The following is a 21,098-nucleotide window of genomic DNA, read 5'->3' on the forward strand; positions in this document are numbered from 1 at the left end:
TTTTGTACTTTTATAAAATCAGTACAGCTATACCATGATACTTACTGTGTAATTAAAAGAAACTATTGATACACACAACAACTTGCATTATGCTGAGGGAAAATGTTTGTATGAAAAGATCACATTATATCACTATATAACAGTTTCATGATGATGAAATTACAAAGATGGAGAACAAATTACTTATTGCCAGGAGTTCTCGGGATAGTTGCACTCTCCATGGTGGTGGAATATTATTTACTTTGATTGCAATGCTGTTTACAGAATCTCTACACTTGACATAAAGATAGGTATATATACACAGTGAGACTGTACATTTCTTGATTTTGATATTATAAATTGGGTAAAATGTAAGCATTAGGAAAATTTAAGTGAAGGATTCACATGAACTTGCTATACTAAATCTCTGTAAGTAAAAAGTTCTAAACAAAAAAATTATCAAACTAAGCAGGTACCCTAAAACTATTGAAAACTAATGGTCACACAAGACAGTATTAGACAGGGCTACTACCTTAAAGTGTTCCTTAATGCGGTTTTTCCAATGACTTTACCATTAGCAAGGATTCGCTTGAAAGTCTATTTTCTAAAGCTTACTGGGTCATGAGAAAACAGATGATACTTTCATTTATACAGACAAAATCTCTAACATGCTTGGATTTAATCAGGACATTTAGCTACCCAAGAGATAAATACCCAAATTTCAATCAGGAACAACTTTTGGTACATGTTTAGGGGGAGATTAATTTAGTCATAAGTTAAGCTAATAGCTCAGTATCTGCATTTCAATGTTGTTTCCAACTAGACACAAAATTTGCGTGTTACTGTTAATAGGGCTCCTAGAACCTGGTTGTTTATTGAATTAACCTAGTTCTTGTTTACTACCTTACTTTCCTTTTATTGAGTAAAAGAGGTAAATCCCTTATCAGCTAATACCCTGCTTCCTCACTACTCCACACTGGCAATCAACCCACAATACCAGGACCCCACCACCACTCTCAGGTTGAGAGTGGCTCTGAAGAGAGGGGGCTCTGAAAGCTGCTGATCCTCTCCTAGTATATGATCCATAGCAAACTTTGTTTAAACCTTTGGTTCTCTCTCTAAATTCCTTTTGTCAGGCCAATAAAGCCAGACAAGAACTCTCAAAGGTCTGTAACAAATTTGACAAATTTCCTTGAAACCCCTCCTCTGGTGTCTGTGATGCTGGGTGGGGCTGCAAGCTCTCTGGATGACCCACAAAGCACCAAGAGCCCTTTTGTTCTTGGATCCTCTGGGGAGGTACATGGCACTGTGTCCTCAACTGGGTTAAATTTACTTTTGGTTTCAAGCAAGACAGGTTTGTGAGCTCCTTGGTGTATTGAGTAGTGTTTGTTCATCTCACCAAAGGAAGCAGGCCTGAAGGAAGTCCAGACAACACACCCTAGATGCCCTGCCAGATGTGTTAGGTGAAGGAACAGTTAGCTTGGGAAAACAAATTTTCCATACCTATTTCTATGTGCAAGGACACTGGGTCCTAACTACAGAAATGGACAACAGGGGGTAGAAATCAATGACTCCTTTCAGGGTTTAAATTATTCTTCCAGAGACACAAATTGTGTAAAAACACAATTTAGATAACTAGGTACAAGTTTGTGTAACAATCCTCAGTGGGGCCCCAAAAACCACAGTCACCTGGCCCTGCTGGAGTATTACTGTAACTTTCTCTTAAGGGAAATGAGGCTGGCTAGCAAGGGACCTGTTAGTGGACAAAGGCAATGATGTTCTTATCCAGGAGCCTCAGCAGACTCCCCCTTAGTTTTCATGGGAAGACTGAAACATTCCAATAGTATTTCTCTTTGGATATGGGCTCCCCAGCAGAAGCCAGTCTTAAATACCTACCTTACAACTCAGAGAGCCCCTGTCATTAGGTGCAAGTTACAGGACAGTCACCCTTCTCCCAATTAGTGGAGGTGGCCTTCTAAGTATTTAATGACCCAGATTTGATAGAGAAGGACTTCAAATGGCAAGCCACCCTACAGGCGGATGCCTTCAAGATCACTCTGGGACAAGACTAGAAAAGAATACACTTTGAGGATAATCTTGGATGATTATCCCTGGTATCCAATCAGGAGGATAGGTTCTTCGAGTTGGAACCAAATCAGTTTGCCATATGCAAATAGAAGGGAAACTAGGGAAAAGACATACTCAAGTCCCCAGAGGCCTGACAGTCAACAGTACCAAGTGGCCCAGGGATTTCCTCATTTGTCTCATAGTAGTCCAATTTCCACTGCCCCAGAGGAACGCTGATCTTGAACTTTGGGCAGACTGGTCTACATTTTAGTTGACACAGAAGACATCTACTTGGTTTTGAACATACAGAAAGTGTAGCAAGAACTCCATTTTGCAACAAAAAATCCCCTATATTAAAGCAGGAATTAAGAAACAAATCACTGAATTATGCTCCCTATACCTCCTCCGCCTATTTAACCATTAACTGGCTCCAAATGCATTCCTGGTAGCTTGAAAAATTGATTGTTAAATCCCTAATAAAATTCTCTCTCCTTCTTAGGTGGATCAGAAACAAATAAGTAGCTGGTGACTGCTTCTGAGAAAGCTAAACACCTTAACTCCTTCTGCCTAGAAATGCAGCCTCCTGGACCCTCCCCTTTGAAGGGCTAGAGGTGGGGTCAGAAAACCAGTACAATGAATTTTTAAAAGAACATAAAATGCAAATGTAAATCTCATATATTGTTGGTGGGAATGCAAAATCATACAAACATTTCAGAAAACTGTTCAGTTTTTTTACAAAGCAGAAGAAAAACTTACCACACAATCCAGCAGCCACATTCCTGGATTATTATTTCATTTGCATAAATTTCTACTAGTTATGCAAAATATTATGTATGACTATTCAGAGGAACCTCAATTTTATTTCCCAAACTGGAAACAAAGCCAATATCTCTCAAGTAGAAATGTATAACAAACTGTGATACATACATAATTAAAAACTACTCAATAAAAAAAAGAAACTACAGGTACTTGAAAAAATATAAATATCAGATGCCTTTTGCTAAAGAGAAGTCACACTCAAAAGTATACAAACTATATGACACCTTGACTGAATTTCTTAATTTCTTAAAGAGGTAGTAAAGCTATTTTATATGTTGATTATCTCAAAATACATGCATGCACTAAGAAGAGTGAATTTTACTATATACAGACTTAAAATGATTTTTAAATGCTTCTTACCTCACATTAGTTTCATCATTAAACTCTTCAGCCCATTTTTTCCTTGATTGTGCAGTTGTAGAACCATCCAAACGGTAATAGTCAATGTTTCGGAGCCATTTCCCTTCACCTGAAAATTTAACAAGATAATGTAGGTTTCACTCCAGGCATGAAAGATTGGTTCATCACATGCAAATCGTTCAATGTCATTCAACAGATCAACAAGATAAAAATCACAGAGTCATCTCAAAATACACAGAAAAAAGAATCCATCAAGATTCAACACTTACTTACGATTAAAACTCAATTAAAATGGGAATAAACAGAACTTATTTTAAACACAACAAGGGCTATACATTACAAACCAACAGTCAACATCACATTCGATGGCAATAAACTGAAAACCTTTACTCAAGGATCAAGACAAAAATAACCACTTTCACCACTACTGCCCAATATAGTACTGGAAGTCAAAGTTGGGCCAATTAGACAAGAAGATGACATAAAAGAAATACAGATTGAAAATGGTAAGTGAACAACACTATTTGCCAATGACACGATATACACAGAAAATCAAAGATTCCATCAAAATATTACCAGATATAATAAATGAAAACAGTAAAGTAACAGGACACAAAAACCAGTACAAGAAGTTGATTGCATTACTAATCAAATGACTAGAAGAAGAAACTTTTTTAAAAAGTCTATTTATAATAACAAAAGAACAAAATACCTGGGAACAAATTTAATGAAGGAGGTTAAGGACCTATACACTTAAAGCTGTAATACTATCTTAAAGAAAATAAGACACAAAGAAACTGAACAATATCCCATGTTCATGGATTCATAGAATAAACACTGCTAAAATATCCATATTAACCTAAATAAATTCACAAATTCAATGTGATACCTATAAAAATCCCAATGACTTTCTTCATGATAGAATAAACAATTTAAAAATTTGTATAGAACCACAAAAGGCCCTTAATAGGCCAATCCTGAAAAGAAAAAAGAAAAATGGAGATATCACACTCTCTGTCTTCAAACTGTACTTACTACCTAATAGTAATCAAGTATGGTGCTAGCAACAAAAATAAAAACACATATCAATGAATGGAATAGAATAAAAAGCCCAGAAATACACCCACACAAATATGGGCAGTTAATCTTTGTCAATGAAGCCATGACCACACCATACAGGAAAGCCTTTCTGACAATGAGTGCCAGGAAACATAGAAGTCACATGAAGAAAAAAAAAAAAAAAAGACAGATCCTTACTTAAAATTAACTCAAAATGGATTAAAGATTTTGGATATAAGAACTGGACATAAACCATAGAGATATATTTGGGGACAAACTCTATTGGCAAGATAAGCAAACAAAAAAATGAACAAATGAGACTACACCAAACTGAAAAAATGTTTGCTCCGCAAAAGAAACCATTACAAAACAGAAAGGCAAGCTATGGACTAGGAGAAGGTATATGCATATCATACATCTGATAAGGGTAATTTCCAAAACAAAAAAACTCTATAACACAAAAACAATTTCATTAAAGAATAGAATAAAGAGTGATGAGAGAATACAATGGACTATGGTAGAGGACTATGGGTACTCTGGTGGTTGGTGTGGCAGAGTAACAAGTTCCCATACCTCAAAATCACAAACATCGTAAGCCAATGTCACCTCAATAAAATAAGACAAAACAAAAAGGGCAAAAGACCTTCTTCAAAGACATAAGTCAACACTAGCTATACAGAAAAATGCAAAAAATAATCATAATGAGATATCACTTCACCCCAAAGAGAATGGCCTACAATAAAAAGAAAGAAAACAACCTCTGTTGGCAAGGATGTGGAGAAAAAAGAAAGCTCACCAGCTGTCATTGGGAATGGTAATTTGGTACAGCATCTACAGAAAAATGCTATGGAGAATCCTCAAAAAAATTAAAATGGACATACTGTATGATCCAGCAGTAGGTATTTTACCAAACAATATGAAGATGAATATAAAAAGACGCCATGTATTCCTGTTCATAGCGGCATTATCCACAACAGCCAAGTCATGAAACCAACCTTAGTACCCTGTGACAGAGGAGTGCATAAAGAAATTGTGTAATGGACTACTATTCAACTATTACAGAAAGATGAACTAATGCCTTTTGAGATATAATGGATATTCAGGTGATTATGTCATGTGAAATAGGTCAGAAATGAAAGACAAAATAGTTTCACTTATTTGTGGAATATGAATGACCAAACAGCACAAACTGGCAAATCACAGCAAAAACAAATTAAAACTTTTTACAATCTAGTTACTGGAGGTTACAGGAGAGCAAGAGGATGGGACAGGGGAAATAAAAAGATATCAACACTGGCATGGAAATTATAATAGAGGATGAATGAGTTAGGTGAACATATGTAGGTGTTAAAATATATCTCCAAAGTTATACAGATATAAACGACTAATAAAAATCTGAGGGATTAAAAATTAGGCAACAACAATGAAATTTAAAAGACTTAACATACAAAGAACCAGGCAGGATCTGCCATCAAGGGAGACTGTGGGCAGTGGGAGAGTGCAGCCCCTGAGCCATTGTTCAAAGACTGGAACCCCACAATACCCTTCTGGAATTGAGTAAATACAGAGGGGTTGGGAGGTACTGAAGGACAGCACCCACCAACATATCCACAGCATCACTATCCTTGTGGATTTTTGGCAAAACAGTGCTGGACTTGGTGTGGCCAACAGTTCCCAACATCCCAGAAGACAAGCATGCAAGTACCATCGGCACAATATCCCAACACAAGGACAAATTAGAAAACAAACAGCAGGGAAAAGAAAATGTACAAATAACCAAGTAAGTACACAGGAGAAGTACACACAACAAAATAAGCCACCAGAACTCAACAACAATGACATGGAAGAACTATTCTGCTTGCCAGATAAAGACTTTAAAATCATCATGATTTAAAAAAATAAAGAATATAAAAAGGAAAAGAAAGATGTAAAAAAAAAAAATTAACATACTGACAAATGAAACTGAGTACCTTAAAAAAGAAATGAAAAAAACACAGGAGATTAAAAGATTAATGGAGGAGTTAAAAGAACTCTGAGGGGCCCTCCCTGGTGGCGCAGCAGGTTAAAGCACAGCACTCAGAAGCTTAAGCCACTTCCACATGAGTTCGATCCCGCCTGCCCCAGAGGAGATCCACATGGCGAGGCAGACCTCTCCTGACCCGCCCGCTGCTCCCCTCAGCAGTGTACTTCGTCCATCTACCTGTTCTGCACCCCACTCTGTCCCTGGTGAATCCTCTCACCCTCTGGATCTCTGACCTGAACTCCAGTTCTGTATGAATAAATAAATAGATCTTTTTTAAAAAAAGAACTCTGAGGAAAGCAATTAAAATAGAATTGATAAAATGGAAGAATCAATACCCTCAAAGATACAGAAATAAAAAGAACCAAAAAAGAAAAAGAAAGCGAAGTATGAAAGGGAAAAAAAAAAATGAAGAAACATTTTGAAAACTATCTGACACCATGAGGAAAGGAAATGAGTTACAGGAATCCCAGAAGGTAAGGTGAGAGACCAAGAAACAAACTATTCAAAGATATAACTGAAGAGAACTTCCAGAGCATGAAGAAGTAGATGGAAACAGATATACAAGAATTGAGAACACCAAAATACCATAATGAAAGAAAATTAAAAGACATATATAATAACAAAGCTCCCAAGAGTCCAAAACAAGGAAAAAATAATCACCAAGGGGGAAGAATCAGTATCCAATAAAGGAAAACCAATCTGACTGACATCAGACTTCTCCAAAGAAACACTAAGGGCAAGAAGCAAATGGAAGGACATATTCAACAAACTCCAAGACAACAAATGCCAACCAAAAATACTTTACCCTGCAAAGGTCTCCTTCCTCTATGGAGAAAAAATAAAGACCTTCTCAGACAAAAACTCCAGAAATTCATTACAACTAAACCCTTGCTCCAAAAATTACAAGAACTCCTAAAGCCAAAACCAACAGAGGAATGAGTAAGAACAGAAAAAGCAAGAAACAAAATCACAAAAAAATCAAACAAAAGGGCACATACAGACACCAAAATGTCACTATCGACACTAAACTAAACATAAATGTACTAAACTCAATAATAGAGTAGCAGGTTGGATTGAAAAACAAAATCTGGGGCCTCACGAGTAGCAGAAAGGGTTAAGTGTCAGCATTATGAAGCAATCTGCAGCCATTCTGCAACAGTTCAAGCCACAGCCAGGAGATGACCCACATGGTGCAGCAGACGTCTCCTGTCTTGCCAGCTGCTCCCTTCAGCAGTGTATTTCTGTCACTCCACCTGTTCTGCTCCCCACTTTGTCTCTAAAGAATTCTATCCCCTCCAGTATCTCTGGTCTGTATTCTAGATGTTATATTTATAAATAAACCTTTAAAAAAAATCAACTTTCTGCTTTCTCCAGTAAACACATTTAGCTGCAAAAGATAAGCACAGACTGAAAGTAAAAACTTGGAAAACAATCCTACAAACAATGGGCCAAAAAGAAGGTAGAAACAGCTATGCTTGTATCAGATAAAACAGACATCAAACTAAACAAAAATAAAAAGAGACATGGGGGATACTACATTACTATTAAGAAGACTAACATCAGAAAGCTGTAACACTCATCAACATATACTCACCAAATGAAGGAGCACCAAAAGAGGTAAGACATTAGAGAAAATACATATATAGTGGAAGACATCACAATGCCCCACTCTCACCAATGGACAGATCAACAAGATAAAAAAATAAACAAAGACATTAGAGCCCTAAATAAACACCTATACCAAATGGGCTTAACAAACATCTATAGGACATGCACACCAAAAAGCCTGAGTATACATTTTTCTCAAGTGTGAATGAATCATTGTCCAGGATCAGTTACATATTGGGACACAAGACATTCATCAACAGATATGTTAAGATCACAATCATTCCAAATATAGTGTCTGATCATAGAGGCATCAAACTAGAAAACAAATTATGAAAAGAAAGCAAGGAACTCTCCCACATCACAGAGATTGAAGTTCACACTACTGACGACTACTTGATTAAAGAGATCAAAGAAGAAATAAAAATACTTTGAGTTGAATGACAACGTGGACACCACTTTCCAGAATGTATGGGATACCGCAAAAGCAGTAGTAACAGGAGAGTATACAGCAATACAAGCCCACATTCAAGAAATAAAAAAGAACTCAAAAACCTCCTGTCTCAAAGAACTAGAAGAAGAAGAACAAAAAACCAGTAGGAGAAAGGAAATAACAATTAAAGCAGTAATAAACAAAATAGAAACTTAAAATGCAATCCAAAAGATCAACGAAACCAAAAGTTGGTTCTTCAAATAAATAAATAAATAAACAAAATAGACAAATCCATAACCAGGCTCACAAAGAAAAAAAAAAAAAAACAGGAGAAAACACAACTAAGATCAGAAACTAAAGAGGTGAAATTAGAACAAATTCATGAGAAATCAAAAGAATAAACAGGGGTTATTATGAACATTTATATGCAAACAAGTTCAACAATCTAGAAGAGATGCAAGGTAAAGAAACAGAACACTTAAGAAACCAGTTACAAGCAGTGAAATTGAAACAGTAGTCATAACACTCCCCAAAACCAAAAGCACAGGACCAGACAGCTTCATAAATGAATTCTACCAAACATTAAAAATGAAATAGCGCCTACCTTATACAAACACATTCAAAAAATTAAGAAAGAAGGAATACTATCAAATACCTTCTATGACGCCAACTTTATACTAATACCAAAACCAAAGAGCATGCACGCACACGCGCGCGCACACACACACACACACTCACTCACCCACTCTCTACAGGTAAGTCTCCCTAATAAAAACTGATGCAAAAATACTTAGCAAAGTCATCACCTACAGGGTGAAACACACAACATACACCTCAGTAACATCTTCAAAGATACATCACCCAAAGCACAGACAGGGAAGGAAAGGATAAACAGCTGGGCCTATATCAAGTTAAAGAGCTTCTGTACAGCAAAAGAGACATTACAAAAAACAGACAGCCCACTGATTGGGGAAAACCTTTCTCACACAAAACTGATCACAAAGATATACAAAGATATATTTTATATCAACAAAAATAAAGTGAACAACCCCATCAAAAACTGGGCAGAACTAAAAAGACACTTCTCCAAAGAAGAAATGCAGATGGACAACAAGCATATGAAAAAATGTTCAGCAACATTTGTAATAAGGTAAATTGCAAATCAAAAACACAAGATATCATCTCACACCAGTGAGAATGGTACATATCAGAACAACTAGCAACAACAAATGTTGACGAGGGTGTGGAGAAAAAGGAACTCTCCTACATGGCTGGTAGGAATGCAAATGGGTATAACCACTATGGAAAGCTGTGTGGAGGTTTCTCAAGCTGCTAAAAATGGAGCTTCCATGTGACCCAGAAATCCCACTCCTAGTTATCTACCCAAAAGACACAAAAACACTGACTGAAAAGGACACCTGCACCCCCACGTTTATAGGTGCTTTATTTACAAAAGGGAAGAATCAATCCAAATGCCAAAAAAAAGATGACTGGATTAAAAATATGTGGTATGTATGACAATGGAATATTATTCAGCAATTAAAGAAGATAAATTCATGTCTTTTGCAGCAACTTAGATGGAGCTGGAAGGGATCGTGCTTAGTTAAATAAGCCAGAGAGAAAATGGAAAATACCACAAGGTTTCACTCATAACAGAAGCAAAGGGGTCAGGGAAAAATAAAGCAATTGTAATAAAGTAAAAACAAAAAACAACAAGCAATTATAAACCAGAGACATTCTATGGAGGTGGAGAGGGGAACAGGATCAAAACTGGGGCAGGACGAGCACACAGGACTATGGTGAACTGGTGGTGGGAAGATTACAAGGATTACAACGAAGATGAAAAAATTCACATAATGCAGAATGATGCAAAAATAAATAAATAAATTTAAATTAAAAAAGAGGAAAATATGTTTAGAACATACCAAGGAACTATTTGAGATGTCATGAGGTAAATTATACCAACTCCTCCCCAAATCATAGAAATACTTTACCCTTAATTTCTCTGACATTAAATTCTCTATATTTATTTAATATCTGTATTCACCATTAGACAATAGCTACTTAAAGGAAAGAAAACTGTGTTTTATAGTCTTTGGTAGAGTACCTACTTAACAAATAAACTTTTCTTAATGTATATTTGTTTTCAATATAAATCTTTGTCTTACAGACTAAAAAATTAGAGTTCCTAGTTTTTCTTCTATCTCTTCACTAGTTTTTTATTTTTAACCTAGTTTTAACAAAACAGACAAATCTGAAAATCTTGGAGCAAGACAAAAAAAACACCTTTATTTTAATTAGCCACTAGAAGCTGGCTGTGTAATTAAAAAAAATTATTTATGCATATAAGAACTGGGGTACAGGCCAGAGATTGGGTTGGAGTGAGAGGATTCACCAGAAACAGAGTGGGGAGCAGATCAGTTGGACCGACAGAAATACACTGGTGAGGGGAGCAGCGAGTGAGACAGAAGAGGTCTGCTATGCCATGTAGGTAATCTCTCTGGCTAGGGATCAAACTCGTGCAGCATTGGCTGAGGATAGCTACAGTGCTTAGTTTTAACCCTTTGTGCCACCAGGGAACCCCTGACTGTAATTTTTTAATTGTGGTAAAAAACACATACAATAAAATTTACCATCTTAGGGCCCTCCCTGGTGGCGCAGCGGGTTAAAGCACAGCACTGAGAATCTAAAGCCACTTCCACATGAGTTCGATTCCCACTACCCCGGAGGTGACCACATGGTGCGGCAGACCTCTCATGACCCACCCGCTGCTCCCCTCAACAGAGTACTTCGTCGATCGGCCTGTTCTGTTCCCCACTCTGACTCTGGTGAAGCCTCTCACCACCCCTGAGCCTCTGGCCTGTACCCCAGTTCTGTATGCACAAATAAATAAATCTTAAAAAAACAAATCACCATCTTAACTATTCTAACCAGTTCAGTAATGCTAAATATATTGATAATGTTGTACAAGAAATCTCCACAATTTCTTCATCTTGCAAAATAACTTCCCATTTCTTTTCCTCACAGTAACCACCATTCTACTTTCTCTCTGTAAATTTGAGTACTTCAGATAGTTGACAAATAGAATAATAAAGTGTTTGTCTTTTTTGTGCAATCTTACTAACTTAGCAATGTTATCCTTAAGGTTCATCCATTTCATAGCATTTATAAAGATTTCATTGCTTTTAAAGTTGACTTTTGAGGGAAAGGAGTGAAAACAAAAAGGGAAGAAAACACAAAGGACTATGGTGGTGGACTATATTGGTGATTTAGGGATGGGTACACTCTGGTGGTGACATCTGATGGAAGACTGGAACGTTACCTCAATAAAATTTAAAAAAAAAAATTATTTACAAAAAAACTCTCCCCTTAAAATACACAAATCACTAGCCAGGAGTTTGCTTCACTTTTATCAATATTTCAAAGCCTTTTTCTGGCATGTTTTTTTTAGGATCTCATTAGCTATGCAGGAATTGTTCTTTACTCACTATGACAGTTTACTTATAGAGATACAGAATGAGGACTTGCTACAAGAACACAGACTTTGATGAGGATTTGTTGCACACAGGCACAAAAAATAGCTAGAAAAATATGGTGATTAACTAATTTTAATTTTTAAATTAACTGGCATATAGTTTTCACATTGTGGCATCATTCTATATTTCCCCCAACACAGCAAAAGAGTTCTTCCTTATTTCACCATATTCTTGCCAAATCTTGCTATTTACCAGGATTTTTGTTTTGTTTTGTTTTGTTGTTAAACATCCTAATGAATGTGAAGCTATAACTTACTGTGGTTTGGATTTGCATTTCTATATCTCTAATGATTTGTGATGACAAGTATCTTTCCATATGCTTGTTGGTCATTTAAATATCAACTTTTGATGTGAAATGTAAGGCATCCTGAGAAAACAGAAATGAAAAGTAGTATCTCTTACGAATAAGGATGCACAAATCCTGAAAAATCCAGAAAATATTAAGAGAATTGTATATCATGGTAAGTAGGATTTATCCTAGATGTACAATGTTGATATAACCTTTGATATTCAAAGTTATATACCATATTAACAAGAAGATTTTAAAAATTACATGTTATCTCAGAAGACACAGAAATCCTTTGGCAATATTCAATACATGTTTGGGATTTCAAAGAAACACTCACAAAACAAGAAATAAAAGGGAAAGTCCTCAAATTGATAAACATTTATTAATAGATCTTTCCCCCTAGGATTAATAAATATACTTTTGCCACTTCAACACTGTACAAGTGGTGCTAACTAGGGAAATTGGATAAGAAAAAGAATATAAATTAATTCATACTGGGAAAGAAGTAAATTATGTTTGCAAATGATACGATCTGATATGTATGGAAAAGTCTTAAAAACAAATTCAGTAAAACACTATTAGAACTAATAAATGAGTTAGCATACAAAACTCAATTTAGTCTATGAGGAATCTGCACACTTCTTTCTATAGGGGCTGGATCACCAGCAGTATATATTCCCTCCAACAGTATGATAGGATTACTTTTGCCCCACACCCTCATCAGCACTATTGTGTGGCTTTTTTTGATATGTGCCATTCTCACAGGTAGGAGGTAGTTATCTCACTGAGGTTTTGCTGTGTTTTCCCTGAAGATAATTGATGGTGAACATTTTTATATGTCTGGTGGCCATCTACATATCTTCTTCGAAGTGCCTAGTTCATTCTTTTGCACATTTTTTTGATTGGGCTATTTGTTTACTATGGTGAAGGACTATGGGTACTTTGCTGGTGGGAAAACTATGGTTACCACATGTGAGGGGAGAAATCCTGTAATATGCAAAAATAAACAAGGATGTTTTAAAAAGCTAAAAAAAAAAACTACATATAAACTGAAAACCAAAAACTCAACATATGTAGTAATGTTTCAGAAAAGAATATTTTAGAAAAGACCACAATTCCCTTTATAATTCCATCAATAAAGATTAAAATCAGCAATAGATTAACCAAAAAGTACAAAACATATATACTAAAAACTAAAAACACTGGTGAAAATAATTAAAGATCTAAATAAATAGTAAAATATCCCATGTTCATGGATGAAAGAATTCCCAAAATGAGCTACAGATTCAAGGCAATCCCTAAAAGATTTCAAACTGATGTTTCTGTAGAAAGTTACAAACTTGACTCTAAAATTCACAAAAGTATTACGAGACTCAGAATAGCCAAAATGATCTTGAAGAAAACAAACTAGGAAGACTCATACTTTCCAAATTCAAAACTTACTTTCAGAAGAATGTTAATCAAGACAGTGTGTTACAGGCTTCAGGACTGCCACACAGATCAAAGAAATAGAACTCAGAGTCAAGAAATAAATCTCTGTCTCCAGGGTCAACTAATTTTCAACAAAGGTGCCAGAACATTCAATGAAGTAAAGAGTATTTTGCAAGAAATACAGCTAGGATAATTATAGTCATAGCAAAAGGCTAAAGTTGAAACTCTACCTCTCAATTTATTTAAAACTAAATGAAAAAGAGGGCCCTCCTAGGTGGTCCAATGGGTTAAAGCTTAGCACTATGAAGCAATTCACAGCCACTGCAGTACAAGTTCGATTCCCCACCAAGGAGGTGGACCCACATGGCATGGCAGACCTCTCCTGACCTGCCCACTGCTCCCCTCAGCAGCTTATTTCAGTAAATCAGGCTGTTCTGTTCTCCACTCTGTCTTTGGTAAATCCTATCGCTCGCACGCACGCACACACGCATGCATGCACGCACGCACGCACACACACGCACACACACACACACACACACACACACACCCTCCACCACACACACACCTCTGGCCTGTACACCAGTTCTGTATGCATAAATAATAAATCTTTTTAAAAAAGCAAAATCAAAAAGAATCAAAGACCTTAATAACAGAGGATAAACTAATTCTTTGAAGCAAACATAGGGGTAAATATTCCTTAATTTAGATTTGGCAGTAGTTTTTAAAGATTTATTTTATTTATTTATGCATACAAGAACTGGGGTATAAGCCAGAGGTTCAGGGGGTGAGAGAATTCACCAGAGACAGTGGGGAACAGACAGAACAGGCAGATCTATTGAAATACACTGCTGAAGGGAGAAGTGGACAAGACAGGAGAGGTCTGCTGTGCTATGTGGGTCAGCTCCTCGGCAAGGGATTGAACTCACGCTGCAATGGATGACTATAAGTTGATAGTGCTGACACAACCCCTGTGCCACCAGGAAATCCCTGACAGTGATTTTTAAGATATGACATTGAAAGCATAAGTAACAAAGAAAAAAATGATAAACTGAAGAAACTTTTGTACATTAAAGGGCACTACCAAGAAATTGAAAAGACAACAAAAAGAAAATATTTGTAAATCCTTTATCTGATAAGGATCCAATATACAGAAAATGTAAAAATGAAAATTCAACTGGGAAAAGTAGATGACTGGATTTAAAAGATGTGGTACATATATACAGTGGAATATTATTCAGCAACCAAAAAAGAGAAACACATGTCTTTTGCAGCAACTTGGATGGAGCTGGAAAAGATCATGCTTAGTGAGATAAGCCAGGAAGAAAAAGAAAAATACCAGATGGTTTCGCTCATAGCAGGAGCATAAGGGACCAGGCGAGAAAATAATAATAAGAAGAAGAAGAAAATAATATACCAGAGACATTCTGTGGGGGAGGAGTGGAGGATGGGATCAAAACTGGGGGGGGGGGGAGTGCACGGGTCTGTGGTGATGGCACATGGGTGACTCAGTGATGGGAAACCCATGGGGATTGCAATTGAGATGGAAAAAATGTGCAAAATGATGTAAAAATAAACTATTATATTAAAAAAATGAGAATTCAACTGGGCAAAGGATCTGAATAAACATTTTTCAAAAGATATACAAATGGCTAACAAGCACATGAAAAGATGTTCAACATTATTAGTAGTAAGAAAAATACTAATTAAAAATCACACTGAGATAATGCTTCACAACCATGTGGACAACTATAATTTTTTTGAAAAAGAAAAACAGCAAGTGTTGGCCAAGATTTAGAGAAATTGTAACATTGGTACGCTGCATATGGGAATGTAAAACAGTGTAGTAGGCAGTATGGAAAAGTTTGGTGGTTTCTCAATGAGTTAGACATAGACTTACCATATAGCCCAGTAATTCCATTTCTACATATATAGCCAAATAATTAAAAACATATTTTAAATAAATAAAAGCTTCTAAATAAACCTTCATAGTAGCATTATTTACAATAGCTAAAGTTGAAAACCATTCAAAATATCTTTAAATTAATGAATGAATAATCAAAATGTGGGCATTATCCATATAGTGGAATATTATTAGACCATGGAATGGAATGAAGTAGTAACACATGAAAAAACCCTGAAGACATGCTATGTGAAAGAAAGCCAGTCACAAAACGTCAAATGTTATATGATTCCATTTATGTAAAAAGTTGAGAATAAGTCAATCCAAACAAGCGAAGCAGATTCACTGATTGTTTAAGGGTGTGAAGGGGGTTAAAGGGTGATAGATGGTTATTAGACATTCAAAAATTGACTGTGGTAATAGCTGCATAACTGTGAATATACTAAAAACCATTCAATTGTACAGTTTAGATGAGTGAGTTGCATTATATGTGATTTATATTTCATTAAAGCTGTTGAAAAATATCTTAATTGATGCTACCATGTCAATAACATAGACCATATTTATGTGGACAAAGATAAGAAGTGCAGAAAAATGTATATATTAGGGTTGTGGGCCTGGGAACTATTTTTTTCTTTGTTTCAAATGCATTACATAGAAATATTTTAACTCACCTTTATAAATAAGAGGCTTATCTTTCTCTTCTGTCTTTTCCCTGCTAGCCAATTCAAGAAAATCTTCAATCAAATCCAGAGATATGAGAGACTGGCTAAAAACAAGGCTAAAAAAGAAATGGTATTCACTGGTTAGAAGTTTCATATAATAAAGATATTAACTTCTTCACAAATTTACCTATAAATTCAAAATGACTCTAATCAAAATCACAGTAGGATCTTTTGTAGAAATTAACAAGTGGATTCTAACTTTTATATGGCAATGTCAAGCACACAGAGTTGGGAAAACAATTTTGAAAAACAGAAAGTTGAAGGTCTAATGTACATGACTTCAACATTTAAAAAGCTAAATAAAGCAGGGCCCTCCCTGGTGGCGCAACGGGTTAAAGCACTACACTAAGAAGCTTAAGCCACTTCCGCATGAGTTCGATCCCCTCCTGCCCTGGAGGAGATCTACATGGCGTGGCAGACCTCTCCTGACCCGCCCGCTGCTCCCTTCAGCAGTGTATTTCGTAGATCTGCCTGTTCTGCCCCCCACTCTGTCCCTGGTGAATCCTCTCACCCTCCGCATCTCTGGCCTGTACCCCAGTTCTGTATGAATGAATAAATAAATCTTAAAAAAAAAAAAGCTAAAGCAATCAAAATATTGTAGTACTGACACAAAGGGACAAGGGCAAATCAATGGAACAGAATCAGAGTCCAGATAAAGAACCGCACAATATGGTTAATTTAATTTTGAACAAGAAACAAAAACATCAATGAAAAAAATTGTGCCAAGTCACAGACTGTCTTGGCAAAATTGGACATCCACATGCCAAACAACAACAACAAAAAGAACCTTATACCTTAAATAAAAATTAACTCAAAATGAAGCATAAATCTAAATGTCCAATGTAAAACTACAGCAGATTCAGAAGAAAACAAAGAAAAAGTATTTTTGTAACCTGGAGCTGGGCAATCTTTAAAATGACCTATGGGGGGGAAAGTTGATAAATTGGGATTTCAAAATTAAAAAACTCACTCTTCAAAGGACACTTTTTAGAGAATATGAGGAAAAAGTCTTCTTACAAAAAGTATCTGAATAATATAAAATTGTATACATGCTACAACATTTTGTCATTCCATTTCAAATGTGTCTGCAAATTCCTGATTCACTATCCCAGCAGTTTTCTCACTCTGTTTTAGTCATGAAGACTATTTGTTCATATAAAGTCTTATGTGCTATTAAAAAATAATTATTATTTAAAAATATAATCATAAGCAAGGTAGTGTTTTAAGGACTGGGTGATAAGGAACTTTTCACTGGCCCTTAAACCCTCTCCTCTAAGTTGGTAACCTAAAAAAGCTCTGAGAAACCATTTGAAAACCATGGCTTTGATCCACCTACTGGTGAAAAGTAGACATAATTATACACTGGGAAACAACCCTAGATAGAGAATATTTTCAAACAAACTAGGACAGTATATCAGGACACCTATGACAAACTTATTTTTTTCCACTTTGTTCTTATTCTGCAAGTTGTGCTATACGACAAAGTGCTTATGACTCCAAAAATCCTTGAACACTCACTATGAGATATTTTCAAATTAGACCTAAACAGAACAATTCAAATTATGACATAACTTTTGGCATTAACCACATATGCATTGGCCATTATATGGCTTCTGAGCTCTGCACTATGGAAAGCACAGTGTCTCCCCACAATCTATCCCTAAAATATTAGTAAGGAAATTTATTCCTGGTGCTCAGAGTAAATTACCCAGGACGGTGCCTTGAACTCTCAATACATTATTTTAGAATCAAAAACTTTATTGAATCAATTCTGATATATAGGTAGCCTGAAATTGGACATAGTGAGATCACTGATACCATGGAAAGCAGCAAATGATACAAATGAGGGCTTTCATTATTGCTTTTATTGCTTTCTGTATTTTTGCAATTATTATTATTTTTGAGAGTCTGGTGTTAAAACTCTACCAGCATCATCACTGGCTAATATCACTAACATTCATTTATTTCACTCTCTGTGAAAGGTCAAATTTTCATTTGGGTCAAATGATGAACTGCACAAATAGACAACAGGGGAATCTGACTTGACAGTTAAGGGGTGTGGTGGGAGAGAAGAGGAGAAAGAAGAAGAGAAAGGGGGGAGGAGGGAGAGAGAATGCCTTAGATGACAAGTTCTAAACAAATATTAATATTTAATATTGTAAAACCTTCAGATGAATGTATAGGGTCCAGAATAAATAGGGACTATCCTCATTATAACTCTGTTGAAGGTTTCATTTACTAAAAGCATATTTTGAGATAGTTGTTCAAAAAAAAAAAAAACTATTAAGACCATGTGGTCAGGATTGAAAGAACTGACACAACAGATGAATGAAGCGAGGGAAAAATTCTAAAAGGGGCAATAGAGATTAACCTACCACTGTTTTGAAGAAACAATTGAAATAGTGGAAGTTACATTGCAACCTACTGTGAAAGGCATCAGAAAAATAAAATGTATGCAGTGATGGATCTATAGTAATAAAGTACAATAAAATATAGTATAGAATGTATGTAGCAGGTATATGAGAAATCACTAATATTCTTTCCATTTTTTGTTTTGTTTATGATTTTCCATAATGAAGTGTATTTCTAAAGTTGCATATATATATCAGCTGGTTTACAAATAAAAATCACTCGAAATATATGAAAATATTGCAAATACATTCTATTATAGATCAGAAGGCAATTACTTAGATCAGAGTGTAAACAGCTATAGAGATAGGGTACCAACTCTACAGATAAGGATATATTGTTTTAACAATTTCAATTATTCAACTATAGGTAGCCTTCTAAGATGGTATTTATCCTACCATAGAAGACACTATGATTATGATGAACATGGTAGAAAAGATTAAACTAAAATCCCTACTATACTTTTCAAATTCTTGTATGGTACTCAAATATAAATTAATGTTAAACTAAAAATGCTTATAGCAGAAAAATGCATGGCTAGAGCAATAATACCTCCTGAGAACCTTAGAGTCAAATATTCATTTTCCATATAACATCTCTCATGGACATCTAATAGGCCTTTCAAACTTAACACATAGTAAGACTATTTGCAAGCTTTAATAAAATTAACACTCCCCTAAACATTTCTACCTTAGGACATAACACCAAAATCTACCAGCAACTTAGGCAAGAAACCTGCAAATCACCTTTGACTACTATCTGCTTTCTGCCCTGAAATTAATTTATCAAGTACTGTTTCTATTCTAAAACATACCTTTAACCTCTATTACCAATACTCTTACTTCTGTGTAAAGGGCACTATACAGACACTGGGGTTAATAAAAATGAATAAAACATTTTATATTTTCTTACAACTCACTATTCAGTGAAAAAACATATATAGGTACATTGAAATATATTGAGGGGAGTAGAGGTATATCAAAAAGTGGTATGGAAATATAACTGAAGATCTACATCTTTCAGGGAACTTAAAGGAATGAAGTTTGAAAATTTTTTAAGATAAAAGATTATTTTAGGGGCCCTCCCTGGTGGCGTAGCGGGTTAAAGCACAGCACTAAGAAGTTTAAGCCACTTCTGCATGAGTTCGATTCCTGCCTGCCCCGGAGGAGATCCACATGGCGAGGCAGACCTCTCCTGACCCGCCCGCTGCTCCCCTCAGCAGTGTACTTCGTCGATCTGCCTGTTCTGCTCCCCTCCCTGTCTCTGGTGAATCCTCTCACCCTCCACATCTCTGGCCTGTACTCCAGCTCTATATGAATAAATCAATAAATCTTTAAAAAAAAAAAAAGATTATTTTAGGACCCTCCGTGGTGGCGCAATGTGTTAGAGCACAGCAATGCAAACCAGCTGCAGACACTTCAGTGCGAGTTTGATCACCATCCCCGGAGGTGATCCACATGGTGAAGCAGACCTCTCCTGATCATCACGCTGTTCCCCTCAGCAGTGTACTTTGTCGATCTGCCTGTTCTGCTCTACTCTGTCTCAAGTGAATCCTCTCACTGCCCTTGCACCTCTGGCCTGCACCCCAGTTTTGTACATGTAAATAAATAAATCTTTAAAAATTTGTTTTATTTCCATCCTATGTTAAACTGCTACTACAATGTGCATCACAGATAATATTTTGAAGTATTTTATGATCAGATGTTAGAATCTTTTAACAGCCTAAACAATAAATCTGGTTCAAAACTTTTTAAAAATTATTTTTTTGAATGGTTATATAAAGGATGAATTTGGGCGATATAGATGCAGGGAAGGATATGACACATAAGCTAGAAGCTAAGCAAACAGGAATTTAAAAAATGCAAATGTTAAAGACAGACCATTCAAATAGTAAAGTAAAATTTGAGAAGTATTCACTAGATTTGGGAATTTGAAGGTCACTAAGTGATTTGGGGGCAGGGACTCTTAGTAAACTAAAAGTCACATGGCATGAACTAAAATGTGATTTTTGAAGATGGTCAAATACAAACATCAACTAGAGGTTTGGCTCAATGAAGTAAGTTTACTGTACAATAATCATAAGGTGAAAATAGCACTTAAGAAATAACCAGAATATGCACTTAGAACTAGTGACTTGCAAGGAAAATAGCTGTTTATAACTACATTAGAAAAATTACATATTTAGAGGAAAAAATAAATTTTTTCAAATGAATTGTTTAAACAATAGAAATCTTATTAAGAAAGAACTTACACTTTGTCCCCAATTTCCTCTGCCATTCGAAGAATTTCAAAGAGTAGTACCATTTTCCCAGAATGCTCCAGAACCTCTGCATCAGCATCTGTAACAAAATCTTTGTACCAGTCTGGAGCAGGGCTGCTTGGATTAGAAGAGGAAGTAGCTTTACCTAAATAAAATAAAGGAAACAAATTAAGTAGGCAAATTAAGAAAAGAAACTTGAAGTC

General features: G+C 35.8%; 1 protein-coding gene across 4 annotated transcripts in view; it reads right to left on the reverse strand.

The window, feature by feature from the left end:
• Window positions 1-21,098, reverse strand: part of ATRX (alpha thalassemia/mental retardation syndrome X-linked) — a 211,434-nt gene that overhangs the window by 48,500 nt on the left and 141,836 nt on the right. For all 4 annotated transcript variants that reach the window (XM_004685605.2, XM_004685603.2, XM_012727135.1 and 1 more), the window contains 3 exons: window positions 20,887-21,040; window positions 16,176-16,282; window positions 3,226-3,334 (listed from right to left, as the gene is read on the reverse strand). In XM_004685605.2, coding sequence (XP_004685662.1) covers window positions 3,226-3,334; window positions 16,176-16,282; window positions 20,887-21,040 — 370 coding nt within the window. The remainder of the gene's footprint in view (window positions 1-3,225; window positions 3,335-16,175; window positions 16,283-20,886; window positions 21,041-21,098) is intronic.

The sequence above is a fragment of the Condylura cristata genome, unplaced genomic scaffold (genome assembly GCF_000260355.1).
Source record: "Condylura cristata isolate star-nosed mole 26May11 unplaced genomic scaffold, ConCri1.0 scaffold00019, whole genome shotgun sequence".
Classification (NCBI taxonomy): Eukaryota; Metazoa; Chordata; class Mammalia; order Eulipotyphla; family Talpidae; genus Condylura; species Condylura cristata.